Source organism: Mustela erminea, chromosome 9 (assembly GCF_009829155.1).
Source record: "Mustela erminea isolate mMusErm1 chromosome 9, mMusErm1.Pri, whole genome shotgun sequence".
In the NCBI taxonomy this organism is placed as follows: domain Eukaryota; kingdom Metazoa; phylum Chordata; class Mammalia; order Carnivora; family Mustelidae; genus Mustela; species Mustela erminea.
In genome coordinates this window covers 10,749,708-10,769,297 of record NC_045622.1, presented here as the reverse complement: position 1 = coordinate 10,769,297, position 19,590 = coordinate 10,749,708, and the positions used below count along the sequence as shown (strand labels likewise).

The window sequence follows — 19,590 nt, the reverse complement described above, 5'->3', positions numbered from 1 at the left end:
TTAGGCCAAGCCAGGCCTTCGGGCAGGATGTTGGGAGAGCCGCTAACGCCGGGTCCGGCAGCCCTTGGGGCTTGGCACTGGGCTCTGCAGAGGCCACAGCAGCAGTCAAAGCCCGGGGCCTGGGCCTGGGAGAGGGGCCGGTTATTTGGGCTGGAGCTGGCTGGACAGGCAGGACAGCCTCAGGCCCAGGTGCGGGGCCAGAGCCTCTAGAATTAGGTGCAGTTGGTTTTGCAGGTCCAGATAACCAGGGCGACGCTGCCATCCCCAGGGAGAGGAAGGAAGGAAGGCCCCGAGAAGAAGCCTTGGCCCAGGGACTGGGAGAGAAGCGGGACAGCCGGCTTTTTTCTGCTAACGGTGATGTTAGGTTTGTACCCCCTCCTCCCACCTGTTCCCTCCTGTTCCCATCGCCTTTCTCCACCGGGCCGACGGCCACAGACCCACGGACCTTACACTGGGTGGCCGCTTCTGGTGGAGAAAGTTCGGGAAGAATCGACAGAGTTTCTGTAAGGGAGATGTAGCTCGTGACCCACTCACCAGCTGCGAGATCCCAAGCCAGGTTCTAGCGCCAGCAAGTTCCTCGGCCCCCTGAGGGCAGGGGCTTGTCTGTCCTGTTCCTGCTGTGTTCCCAGGGCTCCCAGCAAGAGCTGGTGGGAGCCGCGGTGGGAACCCAAAGAAGTAAACGGGCCACTGCTGACTTCAGACCTTGTTCCAAGGACCAAATCACAGTGCACAGAATGCTATTTTTAAACTGAAAAACTTCAGAAAAAGATGTCGTGGAGCTCGTACGTGCTTCATAAATATGGCAGAAAGGGCCACATAACTACCCCAGAGCTTCCTCTGCCCTCATCCCCAGCCAGAAATCCCAGTTCCTCTAGCGTTAACCACCCAAGAAAAGGAAGAGAAGACAAAGCAGTTTTTTTTTTTTTTTTAAAAAAAAGGGGACACTTCAAGCCAGAGACAACTGAATTAACTTTATTCTCTTCTAACTGCAGATTCAAGGTATACAACTGAACATTGCTATTTTTCTTATGAGACTTATAAATAAAAATACAAAAAATGTTCACTACAAAAAAATCTACTGTTAGTAGGATGTAAAAAATATTCTCTTTGCTATAGAAGGCACAAACTTCACTTAGTGACACATGGAGAGAGAAAAAAACCTGCAGCAGTAAATTCATTTTTTTTCCTTTTTTTTTTTTTTCCTTTTTAAATCTTGTCAGAAACACTGAAATTACAAAGAAACGCATCAATCTACACGAAACGAAGGCAGATGCGGAAAAGCTGCGACCAGGACCGCACAACGTGGGGTGGGGAACGGCATCAGGGGACGAGAGAACAGGTAGTAGGGCTGGCAAGCGAGACCGGGGGTGGGCAGGATCGGGGCTGGGCAGAGGGGGGCGGGGCAGGGGGGCTGGGGTGGGGCGGCAGCGGGGAGAGAGATTTGTACAAAAAAGTAACCGGGTAAAATTGAAGAAACGAAATTGGGCAGCCTCCTAAAATTAGGCTAAGAGGAGGTGCTGAGGTAGACATGAACTAGAACATCCATTAATTAAAAACACTATTCCGTAATACAGAGCGATCGGACTGGCACTTGTGCTGTCACCACATAAGACAAGCCACAAAAACAAACAAATAACAGAACATAACACCCAAACCAAAAGGCTTAGTTTTGCTTGGTCCAGCAGGGCAGTAGAGCCCTCAGTGCTATAATTTACATACATATATATATATATATTTATCTTTATATATACGGGTCGGATATCATGGCGCACCACCACGGCTTCTTCACCTCACAAAGATCATGCATAACACACTACTGTGAACGAATGCCAGGACACACACCAGGAGGCTGGTACCCTGTCTGCAAAGGTCCTGGGACGCCGAGGACCCCGGGAGGCAGGGCGGCCAGCTCGCGGGCCTGCGGGGACCCCGCGCCCCTCTCTCCCCACCCTTCTCCCCTGACCCAACCTCCCTGGTCTGTCTTGCACCCCTCTCCCGGCCGGCCCTGCCTTTTCCTCCACCCATCAGCACCCCTGAGCTGGGTCGTCTGGCTTTTTCCCCTCCTGCTGAAATATTCAGGTAAGTGCCGCCAGGAAGCTTCAGGAAGGAGGAAGCCAGTTGGGGGTAGAAAAGGATAGAACACAGGGCTCGGAAAAATGAACAGAGTCGGATCTTCTTCTGCTTTTCTGACATCTGGTGTCCCCATCTTTCACCCTTGGGGGGTTTTTTGCAGGGAACTGTCTACACCTCCCCCACCACCACCCCCAGCCCTCTCCTGGACAGAGTCCGGAGGCCGCCCCACCACGGGCTCACTCCCCTGCTAAGAGGTAAGCCAAATGGCCCTCTCACTCCGGGGCCTTAACACCCCTGCAGCCGGTGGGACCAATGGCATCCAGAAGGGTACCATACACTTGTGAAAAAATGCAGCAGTTTTGTTTTGTTTTCTACACACAGAGAAACTGTTCAGGCACGAAGATTAAACAAGCCCGCATTGCATCCCTGGATTGTACTGGATCACTGGGGCCCCCAGTCTCCCCCCCCACCCCTGCACCCCAGATCGACCTTCCCGCTATCCATGGCCTCCTCCAAAGCAGCCCAAAGCAGCAATGATATTTACTATTTTATATCTCTCTCTTGCTATATATATATATCTCTATATTTGTCTATCCTATATACACATAGGATTTTAATGCTTTGAATGAATGAAGGAGTGAATAGGGAAAAGATCACATGACGGCTCAATGTCACCGAAAGCGTTAAGGGACACGCCTGTAGGAGCTGAGCACTGGAAAGGGACCACTAACCAGCTTGGGCTCTCCAGGCTGGAGAAGTTTCGCTACGCTGGGTAAGGCAGCAGCAAGCAGTACGGTAGTCAGCAGTTCACGGCTAAAGGCAGCGGCTGGCCAAGGGGCCAGAGGGCTGAAGGAAGAGGAAAGTAAGAACACTCAGCTCTCCCCTGGGGAGACAGCACCTCCACCCTCCCTGGTCTCCCCAGCCCCCCTTATCCAGACCCATCTCAAGATTCCACATGCTTTTTGACCTTTACCTCGGCCAGGAGGCCCGGCTAAGAAGGCCTTGGCAAGGTCTGAAGGATTTTGTCTTTGTGAGTAGGAACCTGGGAAAGAGGCACGCTGGCCTTCCCGTGGGACGTCGAGGCTCCTCGGAGGGGGAAGGGAGAGCGAAACCAGCACGAGGCATCTTCCTCCCCGTATCCTTCAGACACCACAGCCTTGACCCTCTTTCCTTACTTCCTGGCTAGGGACGGTGGGGGCAGACACGGGCTCACTTAGTACCATCCAATGCTGCAACACCAGATTACAACAATACCGTGTGATGAACACACAACCACACACAAAACACACGCGCACACACACGTACAAAGGGATATTTTGGTGGTGGTGGTGGTGGTGGTGGTTGTAGTGGATTTTTTTTTTGTCTTTTTTTTTTTTTTTCCTATTCACATTACAAAAGGAAAGGGCAAGGTCTTGTAGAACTGACGAAGGAACTAACAAACATTACAAAAATATTACAATTTGTTAAATATTAGCTCAACCCTCTCAGCTTTTATGAATAGGGCAGGAGACCCAGGCTGCGTGGGAAGGGTAGGGGGCAGAGAGAGGTGTCAGCTAGGTCTATGGAATTATTTGATTTTTTTTTCCCCCCTTCCCCACCAAAGTTGAATGATAGCTTGCTGTTAAAATATTGTTTTCTGGGATTTACAGATCCCCTGAGGGCCAGCAGTCCCCTTTCTTCCCAGACTGGGGGAGGAAGCATAGTGCATACTGATTTCTTACAGACGGCCCCTCCCCCAGGAAATTTCCTTCTTTTCACATTATCAACATGACAACTGCTCTAGTCACATATTTCAACTTTTTTTTTCCTTTCCAAAGCTCTAAGTCATTATTACAATTGCAAAATAGCATCTCCCCTACCTTATCATCCCCAATCAACAGTCTAGTGACAGAGTCCCCCCAGTTCATATCCCGCCCCCCCCAACACACAATTTTTAAGGCCTTCCGATTTGGTGGGCGAGATTGCGGGGGCTGGCAGGAGGGCTGGGACCAAAGGACGGGGTGGGGGTGTTCACAGCAGCACCCATCTCTCTGACTCCCTTAGAGCCCTCATGACCCTTCTCCCCAAAATCGCTTCCCAAAACCACTTTTCAAAACCCAAGATAAAAATGGCAGCCACAACTTTCTCGGAGAGAGAAAGGAAAGAACACACACACACACACACACACACACACACACAACTCTTACAAATAAAGCGTGAGATGAAACAGAGGGCCCATCCCAAAGTGAACACAAATATTGCAAATGTGCTTTCCAAAATTCAGGGCGGGGAGGCTGGGGAGAAGGGGGGCGGGTAGCAGAGCAGCAGAATGGGAGGCATGAAGGGAACAAAAGAATGGAGGAACATAAGAGGTAGCTTTTAGAAAAACAACACCCCTACCCTCATACAACAAAACAAAGCCAGGCTCATCCCCACCCAGCCCTGAAGAGAGACCAATTTTGGCAATGAGCAAGCACAGGGAGGTGGGCCCACAGGGTCGCCAGGAGCTGAATAATACAATAATACGGGCCCCTAGACTCTAATCCCCCAGCAAATTATAAGAAAGGTGGGATCTCTTCCAGGATGTTTTAGGCTGAACCCTTGCTGGGCGCAGAGGACTTGGGCCCCGGCAGAACCAACAGTGACTCCCGGGTGCACCCGTCACACCCTCCCCTCCGCCCACCTTCTGCTGAGCCCCGGCTCTCGCGCTCAGATCCTGAGTACTGGACTCCTTCGGTACAGCTCCTTCCAGCGGGGATGGGGAGGGCTGAGGCCAGCGGAAGTCTATGAAACCAACTCTTAATTTACACAAGAAACAGAACAGAACATCCTCCCTATTCCTCCAACCCCCAACCGAAAAAGAGATAACAGGGGTTCACAAAGCTCATGAGGTCACAAAAAACTGAGGTAATTCAAGTACAATGTGCTAACAGGGGAACAGGGGACACAGAAAAGAAGCAAAACAGAACACAAGGGCCAAAGCGCTTTCAACTCCTCCTCCTCCTCTCCTTCCTCCTCCCTGTGGACTGGGGGTGGGGGGCCCTGAGCGCCAGGAATTCTGTGCCGCTCTCTGAACCAGGGCTGGGGTCCCCAGTACAACTCAGCAGCCCTCCCCCCGCCCAGCCAGCTACCCTGACCCCTGGACAGGGGGTCCCCTTCTCCAAGAAGAGCATCCACATCCTTCCCTTAGATGACGAGTCCTTACATGGATTCCTTCTCCTAGGGACTGAAAGTGGGGTGGTAGGGATTTGTGTTGGTTTGTTTGGTGGGACAGTATATACCTAGTTAATGTTTTCCCATTTTAGAAGCAAAAGCAGCTCAGCAGGAACCTCGCTCAGGACAGGGCTTGGCGAGGGTGTTCTCAGAAAGCTGAGGGCAGCAGGATGGGGAATCTGGGAGTCAAACCCAGCTTCCCCACTAGGGAGACTGGACGAGGAGGAAGATGCCCACCCCCGCCCCACACCCTGTCCATGAGGGGCTGGGGGCCCTGTGCTTGGAGGACAGGAGTCACTAGGAAGGCAGGGAGCAAGGAGCTAGAGAGGGACAAGAGCCAAGAAGCTGCTGGAGACCTTGAGGGGACACTGTCATGTGGCAGAATGGAGGCGGGGTGGGGGGTGCTGTGCAGGGGAAGCAACAGATACACTGAGTGGTAGGAAGGGAAGGAGAGCTCCTCCACCCCCATCTGCCCCAGCAAACCAGAGCTGCCGTGTGACCGGCCCAGCCCACCACCTGCAGGCCCCCTCCCTGCCCCCAACCCTGGGGACAGGCGGATTGTTGGGCTCCGACCAGAGGCCCCCTTGCCCCCTCCCCTGCCTCCACTTCTGGACATCGAAGGGGGTCCTGGATGGAGGGACGAGAAAAGCATACCACCCTCTGAGCTGAACAACCCCCTCCGCCCCCACCCAAGAACACGAGGCCAACCAGAGCCCAGGCAGAGAGGAGGGACAGAGGGGGAGGGGCAGTGGCCGGGCATTGGGTCACCTGGAGCCCCAGAAAGAGTCCAAGGCCAGACAGCTATCAGGTTTCCTTTTCCTTGTCTCTCTCTTTTTTTTTTTTTTCCTTTTTTTTCTCTTTTTTTCCTTCCTTTTTGTTCTATTTCTCTTTTGTCGCCCAGAGGCTCGCAGACTTCACCCACCGGAACGCCGCTCCCCTGGCTGCCCGCTCGCCGCCGCGGGCCCGCCTCACACGTAGCACAGGTAGAGGTAAGTCTTCTCTATCCTCCAGTCAGGCGGGATCTCCTCGGGCTTGTGGCCCTTCATGTGCTTCTGCATGGAGGACAGGCTGGGGCAGTACTCGGTGCAGATGGTGCACTGGTAGGGCGAGGCGCCGTTGTGCGTGCGCAGGTGCTTGATCATGGCCGAGTAGTCCCGGGAGCGCTGGTGGCACAGCTTGCACTCGAAGGGCTTCTCGCCTGGGGGGGGGGAGGGCGGGAGAGAGCCAGTGTTGGGGGGGAGCCATGAAGGCCTCCCTGGGGGTGCAGGGGGGGTGTCTAGGGGGGACCCTCATGCTTGCTGGGGACGTCAGTCCCTCTAGTTCAGGCTTTCCATGAGAGCCCTCCGTGAGGATGGACGTACCACTCAGTGCGGCAGCCACTGGTCCATTGACCCACCGGGCCCCTGCCGCGTGGCTAGGGTGCCTGGAGCTGCGGATTCCATGGCACTTCCCAGTCGCTCATCTCACCAGCCCCGGGCAGCACGCGGCTGCAGTGGTGCTCGCACACCCTTAGCCCTGCCTTGCTCTTCTCAACCCTCCCAAAGGCCCAGAATCTTCCCTTCCCAAGAAAGGACGTGAGGGTCTAGGAAAGGGCCAGTGAGGTGCCAAAAAGCCCCCGGGGATGGCTCTTCAGCACAGTTCTTTCCAGGGGGAATAAGAGGTAGAGTCCTTTTCTGGGCTACGGCTGGTGGGGAGTAGGTGGGTCAAAGTGAGGGAACCCCGTTCTTCAAACGTGCTCCTTCTGGGACGGCTACTCCTCTAAGGCTCCGAGAAGCTGCCCCTGGACCCTACCTTCTCGGTGGGGCTAGAAAGGGGTTTGGGAGGGACAGACAGCCTGGAGGTGCCTGGCCACACCCTGGGTGCTCCGCAGCCTCCTCCCAGTTAGAGTCCCCTGGAGCTGAGCAGAGGGTGTGAGGGAACCTTGTTTCGATACAGTAATTAACTGGCCAGCCATCTCGCTATCGATACTCCTCTGTGCAGAGGCCCCAGCAAATAATGAAGTAATGAACAGCCAAAGTGATCTAACTATCGACCCGCTATTTACAATAGTCACCACCAATGCATTTAATGATCCAATCGCCGGGTCACATCCCCGGCAGGGGGCTAAGGAAGCCCCAGGGCTCTGGAAAATGCTCGGAGTGACTCTAGCTGTCAACACCAAGCACCCGAGGCTCCCCTTGTGCAGGCTGGAGGCGAGAGAGCAAAGCTCGGACAACACAGTATCCTCTCCCTGTTGTGTCCTCTGTCTCCCCCTCCCACCCCTGAGAGTGTGCACATGGGTGCACACTCTCCCCTCAGCCAGTGGCCAGCGGGACCTGTCCGAGGTCATGTCTCCCCCATCCTCTGTCCGCTGGTTGGGACAGCTGCTCCCCTGACGGGAGGAGGCGTCCTAGTTTGCTGGATCCCACTACCTTCCACTACTTCGCATCCTCTTGGGAAGTCCTTCTGAGTATCTACCTTTCTGCCCCGCCAACCCGCAGCGTGCTGCCGGGAAGGATGTTTAACACTGGCTCTCCAGAAAGGAAGGATTCTGTAGCATTTGCCCGTGGCCACATTATGACCACTCCCCACGTGGCAGACCGGAAGCAGCTGAGGGGACGTCACTGTCCTTGGAGTCCGGAAGATTTGGGCAGGGTGGCCTGTCGTGGGCAGGTGGCCCCAAGTTGGGCCATGCTGGACCCTGAGGCCACCTCCACTTGTTTTGTCCCCAGACCCCACACTAGATCGCATTCTTATACAGAAAAAAGAACGTGCAGGCCCTCTGAAGGGGTAAACATTATACACGTAGAGAGGTTTGTGTATACCTCTGTTCCTCTGCTCCCCGAAAGCTCAGCCTGACTCCCAGCCCAGCCCTCATCCTCGCCTAACTCGGTGCCCCCTAGACCCAGTTACAAGAAGCTATGCCAGCCTTTGCCTTCTGTCACCAGGCCAACCTGACCCCAATCAGGGACTCTCAGATCGTTGTCCTCTGTGAACTATGGGCATAGCTGCCTGGAAGGCCAGTGTGCGGTGATCGACTAGCAATGTCTGCAGCAGCCTTGGCCCTGGCGGAGGCACAAGGGCCAGCGTGCTCACCTTTCCCAGAATGCATTCCACTCTTAGGCTCAGCCTCGCACCATGCTCCCCCCCTGCCCCGGACACCCAGGTCCCGACGCCAGCTCAGGGGCCCTCCCCGGTCCCCCGTACCTGTGTGCACCCTATAGTGCGTCTCCAGCTGGTGCTTGAGGCTGAACTTCTTGCCACAGCCATTGCACTCATAGGGTTTCTCGCCTGTGTGGATGCGTTTGTGGCTCTTGAGTGTGCTCTCGTCCCGGAAGCAGCTGCCACAGAACTCACACTCATACGGGTGGTCGCCTGTGGGGACGAGGGGCTGAATCAGGGCCTTGCCTCCCCTGCGCCCCCCCTCCGGAAGACAGCAGGGAGTGGAGAATGCCTATCTTCACCACCATTCTCAAAAGACAACGTCAGGACCCGCGGCCCCTTCTGGCCTCTGGTGTGAACCAGGGAGTGTGTGTGTGTGCACACGTAAGCATATGTCACTGCAGCCCAGGCCTCGCCCATGGGTCCAGAGCCAGTCTCAGGAAGAGAGAGCCCAACTGGCTCCAGGATGAACAGCCGGCCCCCGCAAGGGGAGAACAGACTTGTACACTTCGGCACCTTGCCCCCCATCTCCCTGTGCTACCTTCTCTCCCTTTCCTGCAGGTCAGGGGCAAAAGCCATTCCTGCCTGACTGACTCCCCTACCCTTAAAAACACCCTTCCAACTTGGGAAACTAGAAGATACCGCCCCCAAACACCTTCTGCTCTCTCCCTGCTCCACAGTTTCAGCAGCTAAGCCCTCTGCCTGATTTCGTCCCCGCTCGCCCATCAAACTCCTACTCATCCTTCAGGGCCCAGCTCTCACGTCAGCATGGTTTGGAAGCGTCCCATTAGTGCCACCAACCTGGGCATACTGAGTCACTTTCTTCTGTCCCAAAAGAGAAGAAATGCCTAGCATGATGTCATTTTAGTAGTAGGATGCCTTTTATGGTACTTTCTAATCAAAACGGCCCCGTCCGTGGGCTCACTACCGTCTAGGAACCTTACACACATCTTATCACGGAATCACTGCAGTAACCCGATGAGAAACGCAGAATTCTCATTGCACAGTGGAGAAGCCTGAGGTGCTCAGATGGTCTCCATGGTCAAACAGCTCGTAAGCAGCGGAGTCGGGACTCAGATCTGGTTTCGGGGCCTGGACACGTGATAACCGATCAGATGGCTAAGTGACATGCTGTCCTGTTTCTCCTGCCATGTGCACTGTGCTTCTAGGACGGAAGTGGCTCAAGGGCAAGAAGGGAGTCTTGTTAATCCTGGTTCCCCGGGGTACGGAGCACAGGGCTGACCCGGGGCAGATGCTCAGGAAAGGGTGGGTCGACAGAGCTTGAAGCTCAGGGAGAGGAGCAGCCCCTGGGCCTGGAAGCTGGGCCCATCAGCCTCCCTTCTGTGCACGGCACTAGCCAGGCCCCTGGAGGGTGAGAGGCTGGGGTGGGGGGGTTCACCGTCTTTTGCTTTGTACCCAAAGTGGAGGCTTTGGGGGCTGAAAGGTGAGGCCTTCAGCGACTTATTTATTACAGGAGTGAAGGCAGAGACAATAAAGATAGATAGATCACCCCAGACTTTGTTCATGAATATTTAAATATCGCTGATTCGTCTTGTCACTGTAATTACAATTTCTCTGGGCTGCATCTCCAACAACCACAGTTTATGGTAAAGAATGGCCCACTGTATTTCACTTGTCCCTCCGCAGATGTGCGGGTCTGCCAACCGTGTAATGTCCTCTGCATTTCATACATTTTCTTCAGCTGCTGAAGGTTTAAGTCATCCACAATGACCTACGTTTTTTCATTATCCCCGTGTCAAACTGCACTCGTGCCTGGGCATAAATTGTCCTTCTCGTTATAGACTCGCATGCCTGTGCCTTCACTTCCTCTTTAAAATGATATTTTACTCTCTTGTCTCTCTCCTCCTCAGGCCGCCAACCCAACTCCCCCCCCCCCCCACCCGGTCTCAAACGCAGGCCCCTGTCCCCACATAAATTCTCATCTCTTCTGATGGCTCTGAAGGGTTTTTAAGGCTCTGTGGGGAGCGGAAGCTGGGGTCGGCTCACCATGGGCTCTCCCTCTCTCTCTGCAAGAAGCTCCGAAGGCAGAGCACGGTGGGTGGGAGCACCTGGGGAGCACCTGGGCGAGGAGTCAGGCGCTCAGAGGAGAAGTGGAGGAGCAGAGCCAGCCCCGCAGTTCGTACCCATCCAGGAGGCACGCGTAGGTCTGGGGACAGACCAAATCCTGGGGTTTTCGGCACTGCCCTCCCTCTCTCTCTCCTAGGGCTGTGCAGACCGCCGGGTCCCCCAGCCAGCCCCACCCAACCCCAAGGGGAGTAGAGGTCGGTGCAGACCCTGGTCCTCCTTAGTGGTGTGTCTGTCCCAGCGAGGGTCAGTCTTGGCGGGCCTGTGGCTCACCTGCCACTCTGTCTCTCTGCAGACGTCTGAACACACAGCCCCCGTCTCACATCCGACTCCCCCTCCCTGCCAAACTGGCAACGATAACGACTTTAATCAAGGATTCAGTATCCTCATTAAGATATAAATAAATAAATAAAACAAGGGCCACGTGAGATTTCCAACGAGCGCCGGTAATTAAAACGTACATCGGCAGCCACCCGGCTGGTGGGGGGCGGGGGGGGGGGGGGTGGAGCGGGGAGCCGCCGTCTGTGCCTTCCCCTCCAGAGGGGGGCCCTGAGAGTTTAAAAAACAAAGGGTTAAGGCAGAGAGGTTTGTTTGATCCGATTTTTATGAATTTAATTATGAAGTGGATCACAAGTTAAATGAGTTTAAATAGGAAATCTCCAGAGTCAGCCCAGGGAAAGGAGTCAAAAGAACTTAGAAGGAAAAAAAAAAACACACACGCGCGCACACACACACAGACTTTGAAGCCCGACGAGCACCTGGCCGAAAATCCTCACCCTGAGAGTTAATGGTGTCAGTGTTGCCACAATGTACACAAAACTGGCTGCAGAACTCAAAATCCAATTTGTGGTATGTTGATTAACTCTGTAGCCTCTTTAATGAGCTTGACATTAAGTGCAGGACAAACGAGACTAATTAGAGGCCCTCTGGCCTGCCCAGTGCATCTGTGACCCCAGCGGCCTAGCCTCACCTGGTGGTTTCCCTGGCACCAGCCAGACCCCATCTCAGCCGCTCTTCGGGCCCCTCCTTGCCAGGCCCTGCTTTAGCACAGCTGAGAGTTTATTATATGATGAGCCGTGTGAATCAGGGATCCATCAATGCCAAGAGCGCGGCTGGACTAACCTACCAAACACAGCTGCCGATGCTAAACACCCAGCCCCGGCAGCAACCGGGCCAAGAACAACGGAATAGTAATGAGGCATTGTGTGGGGGGTGGGCTCGGCCTGCATAGGCTGGTGTGCACGGGGCCTCACGGGTGTGAGAATCGATGGGGGCGAGCACAGGCGCGCGGGGCCAGCAGCGTGCTCCGCGTTTCCTGGATTATACAAGTCCTTCTCCCCAACTCAGTCTGCAGAGAGCCCCTCCCCACAGATCCCGGCCAGGACTGGCCCGGCAGCAGGGGCTGTTTCGAGGCCTGCACTCCTGGAAGAGAACGCGGGCAGAGCAGGGCATATCCTGGGTAGACTCTCGGCAGGTTGGGATCTTTCCAGTCCCGTGGAGCCAACTGATTTGATCTAGCAGCCTGCTCAGAAGCAGCTGGAAGGTGACTAGCCACCATGTTAAGGCTGAACTTGGGGACCCAGGTGGGGTGAATGTGAAGACCTGAAGGGAATGTGCACAGAGGCACTACAGAGATGACAACACCCTTAGCCCTTCTTGTCGGGCCCTACCCGCTGAGACCTCCCCTTGTCTTATGCCAGCAAACCTCAATGTTTCCAGCAAGTCAGGTGATGCTTAAGGCGATGCGCACTCCCCCCGCCCCAACCCGAGTGAGTGGCACCAGAAAGTGCAAGGCCAGGCAGGCTCCTGGAGGAGGCTGCATGCTACTGGGAGGGGACCTGCTTGGTCCACAATAAGTAAAGCACCCCTGCCCCGTTAGCAGGGCGTGCCACCCAGGAAAGGTCTGGCCTGCATACTTAATCCCAGAGCTGTGATGAGACTCAAGAACGAGGAGAGAGAGAGAGGGTCCTACCACTCGTGCCTTGAGGCACATAGATTTGATTCTCTTCCCAAGAGTCATGTAACCCTGTGACAGACCCCGATACGGAGTCGGCCTCTGTCTCCCTGGCCCCACCCCATGCCCCAGTCTCACGCCAGACCCAGGAGAGAGCACACACGGGCAGAGACACACGCAGGCTCAGAAAGGGACACTCCTTTATCCATGTGCAGTCAGTGAAGACTCAGTTTTGTCATAGGGAAAGGAATGAATTTAAGTCACCCAAAACAATCTGCCTCCTGGCCCTCGGGGTCAACCTAGGGGGGTGGCCGCAGGGACGAGCCAGTACCGGCCACAGGGCCCAGCCCCCTTGGCTCACAAGTACCTTCCTCCTCCATCACTGGCTCCTGGTCGATGTGCCCTCATCGTCTCCCCTAATCACGGTTAATGGACAAGGACAGAAAACTTGCTTCTGTTATTTCAGGGCAAGCAGGACCCCTTCCTAATATTTCTGGGGCTGCCGTCAGGCACGTGTGTCCATGCGGTGGAGGCCAGGGAGAGGCGAGGGCTGTGACACAGACAGCTAGAGACCAAGTTGGGTAGGCTTTTTTCAAAACGTGTTTTGGGTCCACCCTCATCAGAATCTCTTGGGAATACGGGTCCATCGTGTTGTGCCTTGGGTCCCTTTCTATATCCACGAAGTCCAAGTTGGGGGGGGGCGGGACCCTAAGAGCCTGCATGGCTGAGGAACTCAACATTCTGTTGAGCACAGAGAGACTGAGACTCACAGGTCCCCTAGGCGGGACGGGGAGAAGAGCTAACAGTTACCTGCACAATGAAGCCCCTCCACGCCCCCACCTTGAGCAAAGGAGGGCTAGGTCCGACCTGGCCTGACCCCTCCCCTGTATGTCCCGGGAGGTGAATCCAGACACAGATTCCTGGCTACTCGGCTCCTGCCACCCACCTCCCCGCCCCAGCGGGCTTACCTGTGTGTGAGCGCAGGTGGCGTTTGAGGGCGGTGTGGCTGGGGAAGGTGCGGTTGCACTCGCTGCAGATGTAGCTGCGCACGCCGGCGTGGACCTCCATGTGCTGCTGGAGCGCGCTCTGCGCCTGGAAACGCTTCCCGCACAGCAGACAGAAGACGGCCATGTCCGTGCCTGTGGGGGACAGGAGCAGGGACAGCCTCAGGACAGCTCCTGACATATCCGGCGGGAGCAAGCACCAGGGGCCAGGGTCAGGGCTATGCCTGTACTCCCCCAAGGTCGGGGCGAACCAGGGAGCACGCAGCATCGAGGGAGCACCCGGTGTGTGGCTCCAATGGTGGACAAACTCAACTTCCCTGTCTCCCTCACGGCGCCTAAAGTCTAGTGGGAGAAAGAGGCAACCAAATCCGTCACAATGACAAAGGTGAGGCACAGCATGGCTGTGTCAACGGCAGGGTACCAAGATGGCGCATGTCAGAGGGACTTTTCGGAGCCTGGGATGGCAGGTGTGAAGTCGGGGTGGCCTCTGTGGGGGGATCACAATCACAAAGACAGCACGTGCCAGCCAGAGGTGGAGTAGAGCTATTCTGAAGTCCTATCTCCAGAAGGTAGGCTTGACCTCCTCACCGCTCAGGTAAGGCAAACAGGGCACGGGGACTACGCAACTTGCCCGAAGTTCTGCAGGGTTCAGAAGCTGCTGTCCAGCCCAGGCCACTTGGGTCTGCATCCTCTCCAGAGGCTAGCTACAGATCCTGTTCCTTTTTTTTTTTTTTTTTTTAAAGATTTTATTTATTTGTTAGAGAGAGAGATACAGAGCGCAAGCACAGGCAGACAGAGTGGCAGGCTAGAGGCAGAGCGAGAAGCAGGCTTCCTGCCGAGCAAAAAGCCCGATGTGGGACTCGATCCCAGAACGCTGGGATCATGACCTGAGCCGAAGGCAGCCGCTTAACCAACTGATCCTGTTCCTTTAACCAGTTCTCCCTGCACCGATGCACACATCTTAAGAGTCTCTTCATTCAACAATGATTATTCTAGTACCTTCTGTAAGAAGGACTCCCTTTGGGACACTGGGGATCTAGCCCTGGAAACCTACACCAAGTCTCTGCTGTCAGCACAGAGGTCCCCCAGCACATGAGGCCATGAACACTCTGGCCTGGAAAGAAACGCGTTATCAGAGGATCAGATAGAAGAACAGCACAGATGGCGTGGGGGACATGGAGGGGAAAGCCAAAGCAGCAGGCAGGGCCAGGCCATAAAGGGGTCTTGAAAACCACGGGAAGACATTTAGGCAGCATCTCAAGACACATGGGCAACTGTCAGAGGATTTTAAGCTAGAGACTGGCATGAGATTTTCACTTCATTCTGTCTGGTCATTCTCTGCAGTGATCACAAGCACAGGTCCCTGCCCCGTGGTACCCTACAAAGACAAGCTTCCAACCCCATTTGCTGTCAACCACCTTTCTGATGCTGCTCTGGAGCCACAGCCTCTCTGGGCGCAGCAGCACAGCCGGGGAAGCATCCACACCCACCATCTGAGTCCTCACCAGGGGCTCACTGCCCACCATTTTGGATCCTACTTCCCCAAGCAGGTCCGTTCCCCTGCGCAGCTTATCGGCTGCCCCCCCCGACTGGCATCTGGTGCTCAGCCCCGCACCACCTGGCCCTGTGCAGAGGACACGAGTGGGAAAGGTGGACAGGCCTAGCATCTGTCGGTGCAGCCCTGAGGAGAGGAAGGGCAGAGCTCTCTGGTCGCTCAGTGTGGAATCAAGGAGATCTGGGCAGAAAGTGGGGTGAACAGAAGGACAGCATGAAGACCTTATTACCAGTCTGGTCCATCCAGGGAGACAGCAAAGGGGTGGCCTGTTCTCCCTGCACGAGTCCCATTCACAGCTGGGTTTAGGATGAACTAGCAGGAAGGCAGACCCTCCATCCCGTTCCTCTAGCCCTCACAGTCACCTGTGTAGCCATGGGCCGCATCCAGGTCCAGGAGAGGCTGAACACAATGCAAAAGCACTGTTCTGCTCCAGGCCTCAATGAGCACAAGGGAAAGGAACCAGTACAGGTGCTTTATCGATGCTGCCATCCCAACTAACACACGCCCCCAACCCCACAAGGCAGGCATTCTCATCGCCCTGGCCATGAATGGGAAAACAGAGCAGTCACACAAGTTGCCTAAGGTCACACAGTCAGAAGAGGCAGAGCTGAGATGTGAGACTGCTGAAGTCTGTCTGATTTCCACCACGGAGCTCAGCCTTGGGCTGCCTGACTATCCAGGCTTCTGGAAGGGACACCATAGGGCCAGTGCGCCAGTTCTCATGCCACTTGGGTTGGGAGCCCCAGCGCATCTGGGGCGGCTCCAGCGACAATTAGAAAACCGGGGTGGGGGGGAGCACCGGAAGCAGAGACACAAGGTACAGCTCTCTGAAGCCTTCCCACGTCCCAGGCCAGCAAGAACTTGGGGGAGGTACTGGTGTGTCTGGCTGAACCTGGCTGAGGGGAGAGGCCTGCCCGACAGGCGCAGCCACAGGGCTGATGGCAAGCGCTCAGTGTCCAGGACACCTTGGTGTGCAGGCCATCTGCAGCAAGCTCTGTGACATCCCAAGGGCCCCCAGCCCCGGCCCCAGCTAAGCCAGATGTCGAATAGCTGCCTCCCACTGGTAAGCTAGAGCCGGCCTCGTGGGCAAGCTGAGCCCTTCGTCACCCCAGGTGCCCCCTTGGACATCACCTGAGATCTCCAGCGTGGAAGGCACCTGGGTCAGAGAGAGTGTGACATTCCTGGTAGGGACACTCCAAGCCTACACCGCCAGGCCCAGAGGAGTTCTGTGGCTGGTACCCCATCAGCACAGGACAGACTGAGGACACCACAACCCTCAGCTCCCTGGGTCTTCCCAGGGAAGCTTCTCAAAGCTGCCACCCTAGGCCACCCATACGTGGCCTAAACTCACGTCGTACGCATCCAGCAGCCTCCATGAACAGTTACCAAGCATAGGCCCTGAGAGGTGACAAGGGGGAGGCTGAGACCAAACAGAGAACTGGGGTCCTGGACAAGCTGGGGACACAGGCACGGAGACCTGCCAGGGGACAAGATGGGGAGACTCCATGAGAACTGTGGCACTAAGAAAGGAAGACTATTGAGAAGCCAAGAACCAGGAGGAGGGACAAATGGAGAGACCAAGCTCAGGAAACACCACAAATAAGTTTCAAAGCAGGCAGGGACCCAGGATAGCCCCAGAGGGTGGAGATAAGTGGGGAGGGACTGGCCAGGAGAGGGATTCTGAGGACAGGAGTGGGGGGCAGAGAAATGAGGTCCAGGGAAGATGGTATGATGGCATCTGGCATGGGGGCTCCATCGGGAAGCGGGGTGCACCCAAAGTCCCCAGGTGGCCAGCTCTGCACCCTGGCAGCCAGTTTCAAATGACATCATCCCCCCTTGGGAAGAAAATGCCACGATGTCCCTGAAAGGGTCCCTCTCCCTTTCCTGGTACACCTCACCGGGCTCAGGGGCCCTCCTTGACCACCGATACCCTGGTCGAGGTGCAGAGATGAAAAGAAGGGGTCTCTGAGGCCCTGTATCCATTCTCCCCTCTCCTCTGTTTGGAGACCGACAGCTGAGAAGACAGAAAAATATTTAAAAAGGAGAAGGTGGCGGGGGCGGGGGGGAGTGGAGAAGTGGAGAAGACCCAAGAAAAGCTACTGGTGCATGCAAGCTAAAAATCCAGAGACTAGATTTGAGTTATTAAACCATTTGCTGCCGTTCCTGCCTAGCTGATTGTTCGCATGTATGATGAGTCAGGGCAGATTCTATTACACTGGGAGATTAAGCAAATAAATGCTAGCTTTTGGAAACACATTAAAATGTGGGACTATGGAAATAAAATTATCTAGAAAATTGTATTAGCAATTCATTAGCTGCCATGAGACGTGCGGCTGGGCAAGAGGCCGGGCGGCGTGACGACGCGGCTCCTCGCACCGCCCGAGCCCCAGGGACGCCCAGGGCTCCTGCTGCTGCTACAGACAGACCTCATGCCTGATACCACTGCGGAGGTAGGACGAGCCTCCACCGGTAGCAGAAAACCTTCAGGAAATCACCTGGTTGGCATGACACCAGGGAGATGAAAGCAGCCCAGGGGGTTTGGCTCTGCTGCTTCCTCGCCTCGTGTCTCTGACCAAGTCAGTGAACTTCTCTGGACCAGAGTTTGCTCGTCCTTGGCTACCCAGTTGTCACTGAGAGCATCAAATGAGAGGTCCAGGCGCAAAGGCTTTCCAAACTATAAAGTGAGAGCAGAGCCCCTGCCAGCCCAGACGCCGCCTTTGTCTGAACGGGAAAATCATCCTCTTACTCTGGGCAGACACAGATAAGTCGTCTGGGTGTGCGGCTCTGGCGAGCAAAGAGGGCTGGATCCCCGCCTCTGATCCCCCCTTCCAGCCAGGCATCCCCCTACAGCCACGGACAGCCCAGATGGGGCTCATGGCCGCCCTGCGCAACACACGAGCTGAAGTTGCTCTATCAATCCTGGGCGGCTGCTTCCAGAAAGCTGACTCTAGAGGGGGCATCTTGGATGAGTTACACCATTTAGGACTCAATGCCAAGAACATCTTCTTCCTCTAAAGCCCTCACGACGAACACCCTTTGATGCATTTATTTTTGACATTCAGCTCTGCCTACTAGATTGCAAGCAGGAACTGTTCCCTTCATCTTTATGTCCCCCAACCCAGAGCACAGGGCCTGGCAGAGCGTAGGCACTCGGTAACTGCATGGGGCATCAGAGACTAAGGAAGGAGCTGTGGGACGATGGCAAAGGGCAGACAAGGGGCAGAAGGCGGGGGGCAGTCCTAGTACAGAAAGCCAGACAGCTAGAGCTAGAGAGAACCTCAGACCAAATGTAGCCATTACTGGGCACTTCCAGCAGGACTCTCTTTGGAAATCAGTAACACCAAGTGACCCACAGGCATCTGATCTGGTTGGGGCCTCTCGTGTCTATCTGGAAGGCTGGACAGGACTCCCCAGTTCCCACTCTGCATCTGAGCTCTGTGGGTCAGCAGCAAAGACTGAAACCACCGGAAGATGCAGTGAATCCAGCCGACCTCTGTGCTGGCCCCCGAGCGGCGGTCCCGCCTTGGCACGGGGACACTGGGCTTCATTCCTTCCTCTAGGATTCCTTCTAGGATTCCTTCTTCCTCTAGGATTCCTTCCTCTAGGGAGATGGCATTCCCCTTCCTAACTCACCTGCCCCTTCCAACTTCAACTTCCCAGGACTGTTTGGAGGCAAGGACACGTGTTTCTGAGTAAGTAAATTCTGCAAAGGTTCTGTTTTGTACCAATCCGGAAATCATAATGTAAACTGGCCACATAAATTAGCCTGGGTCCAAAGGAAATTGTTTATCAGGTCAAGGAACAGCACCTCCTCTGCTCTTCCAAAGAATGAATGGGGGCTCCGTCTTGAGCTGCACTCCAAAGGTGTCTGCCTGACACAGTCTATCACTGGAGGTAACGTACCAGGTTATGGAATGAGATGACCTCTTGAATGAAAAGCCTGGGTCTAGGTAACGTGGACAGGGCCCATGCAAATATCTGGGCTGCCACTTGCCTCCCTTCTGTCTCGGGAGACGGTGACCCACAGCCCATCCCCCCTCCAGCCCTAAGGGCAGCACGGCCCGTTCTGGCTGCAGGGCATGTCCAACTAGCAGACTCTCGATTTAAAACAAGTTTAATTATAGCCAAAGGATGGGAGAAAGCCAAGGCCAGGGTGGAACCTGAGGCAGGAGGGGTGACACAGATCCAGGATATTTATTTCACCGAGGTGATGACCAGGTCTGAAATTATGAGACACAAAACCCTCATGTTTACACCTGTGCCATTTCCATACCAATTAGCTCTTTAATAGAAAGGAAGGAGCAGGATCAGAGGGGTACACAGCTGGAAAAGATGTTCAGGTGCTACACCTTCTTGGAACAAGGCTCTTATTATCTCCAGCATAAGCAGTTTCTTAATCAAAAGAGCAGAGGGATCTAAATATACTCTGGCTTTTTTCAGTAAGCTAGTTGTGACTGCCACGTGTGCGTGTGCTGGACTTCGTGCACGCCTGTGTGCGTCTGTGCGTGCACACGGCCCACAGATGGGCTTGTCAGGTCCAACACCACCTAACCTCACCCAGCAGAAGAACAGTTGCCTTCCCCGCC

The 19,590-nt window shown here is 55.1% G+C and overlaps 1 protein-coding gene across 3 annotated transcripts in view; it reads right to left on the bottom strand.

Annotated features, from left to right (window-relative positions):
* Positions 1–912: 912 nt before the first annotated feature.
* ZBTB16 (zinc finger and BTB domain containing 16) overlaps positions 913–19,590 on the bottom strand; it is a 182,927-nt gene continuing 164,249 nt past the window's right edge. For all 3 annotated transcript variants that reach the window (XM_032360465.1, XM_032360466.1, XM_032360467.1), the window contains exons 5-7: positions 13,414–13,584; positions 8,452–8,619; positions 913–6,463 (exon numbers count right to left, since the gene is read on the bottom strand). In XM_032360465.1, the coding sequence (XP_032216356.1) occupies positions 6,234–6,463; positions 8,452–8,619; positions 13,414–13,584 (569 nt within the window). In that variant the 3' untranslated portion in view covers positions 913–6,233. The remainder of the gene's footprint in view (positions 6,464–8,451; positions 8,620–13,413; positions 13,585–19,590) is intronic.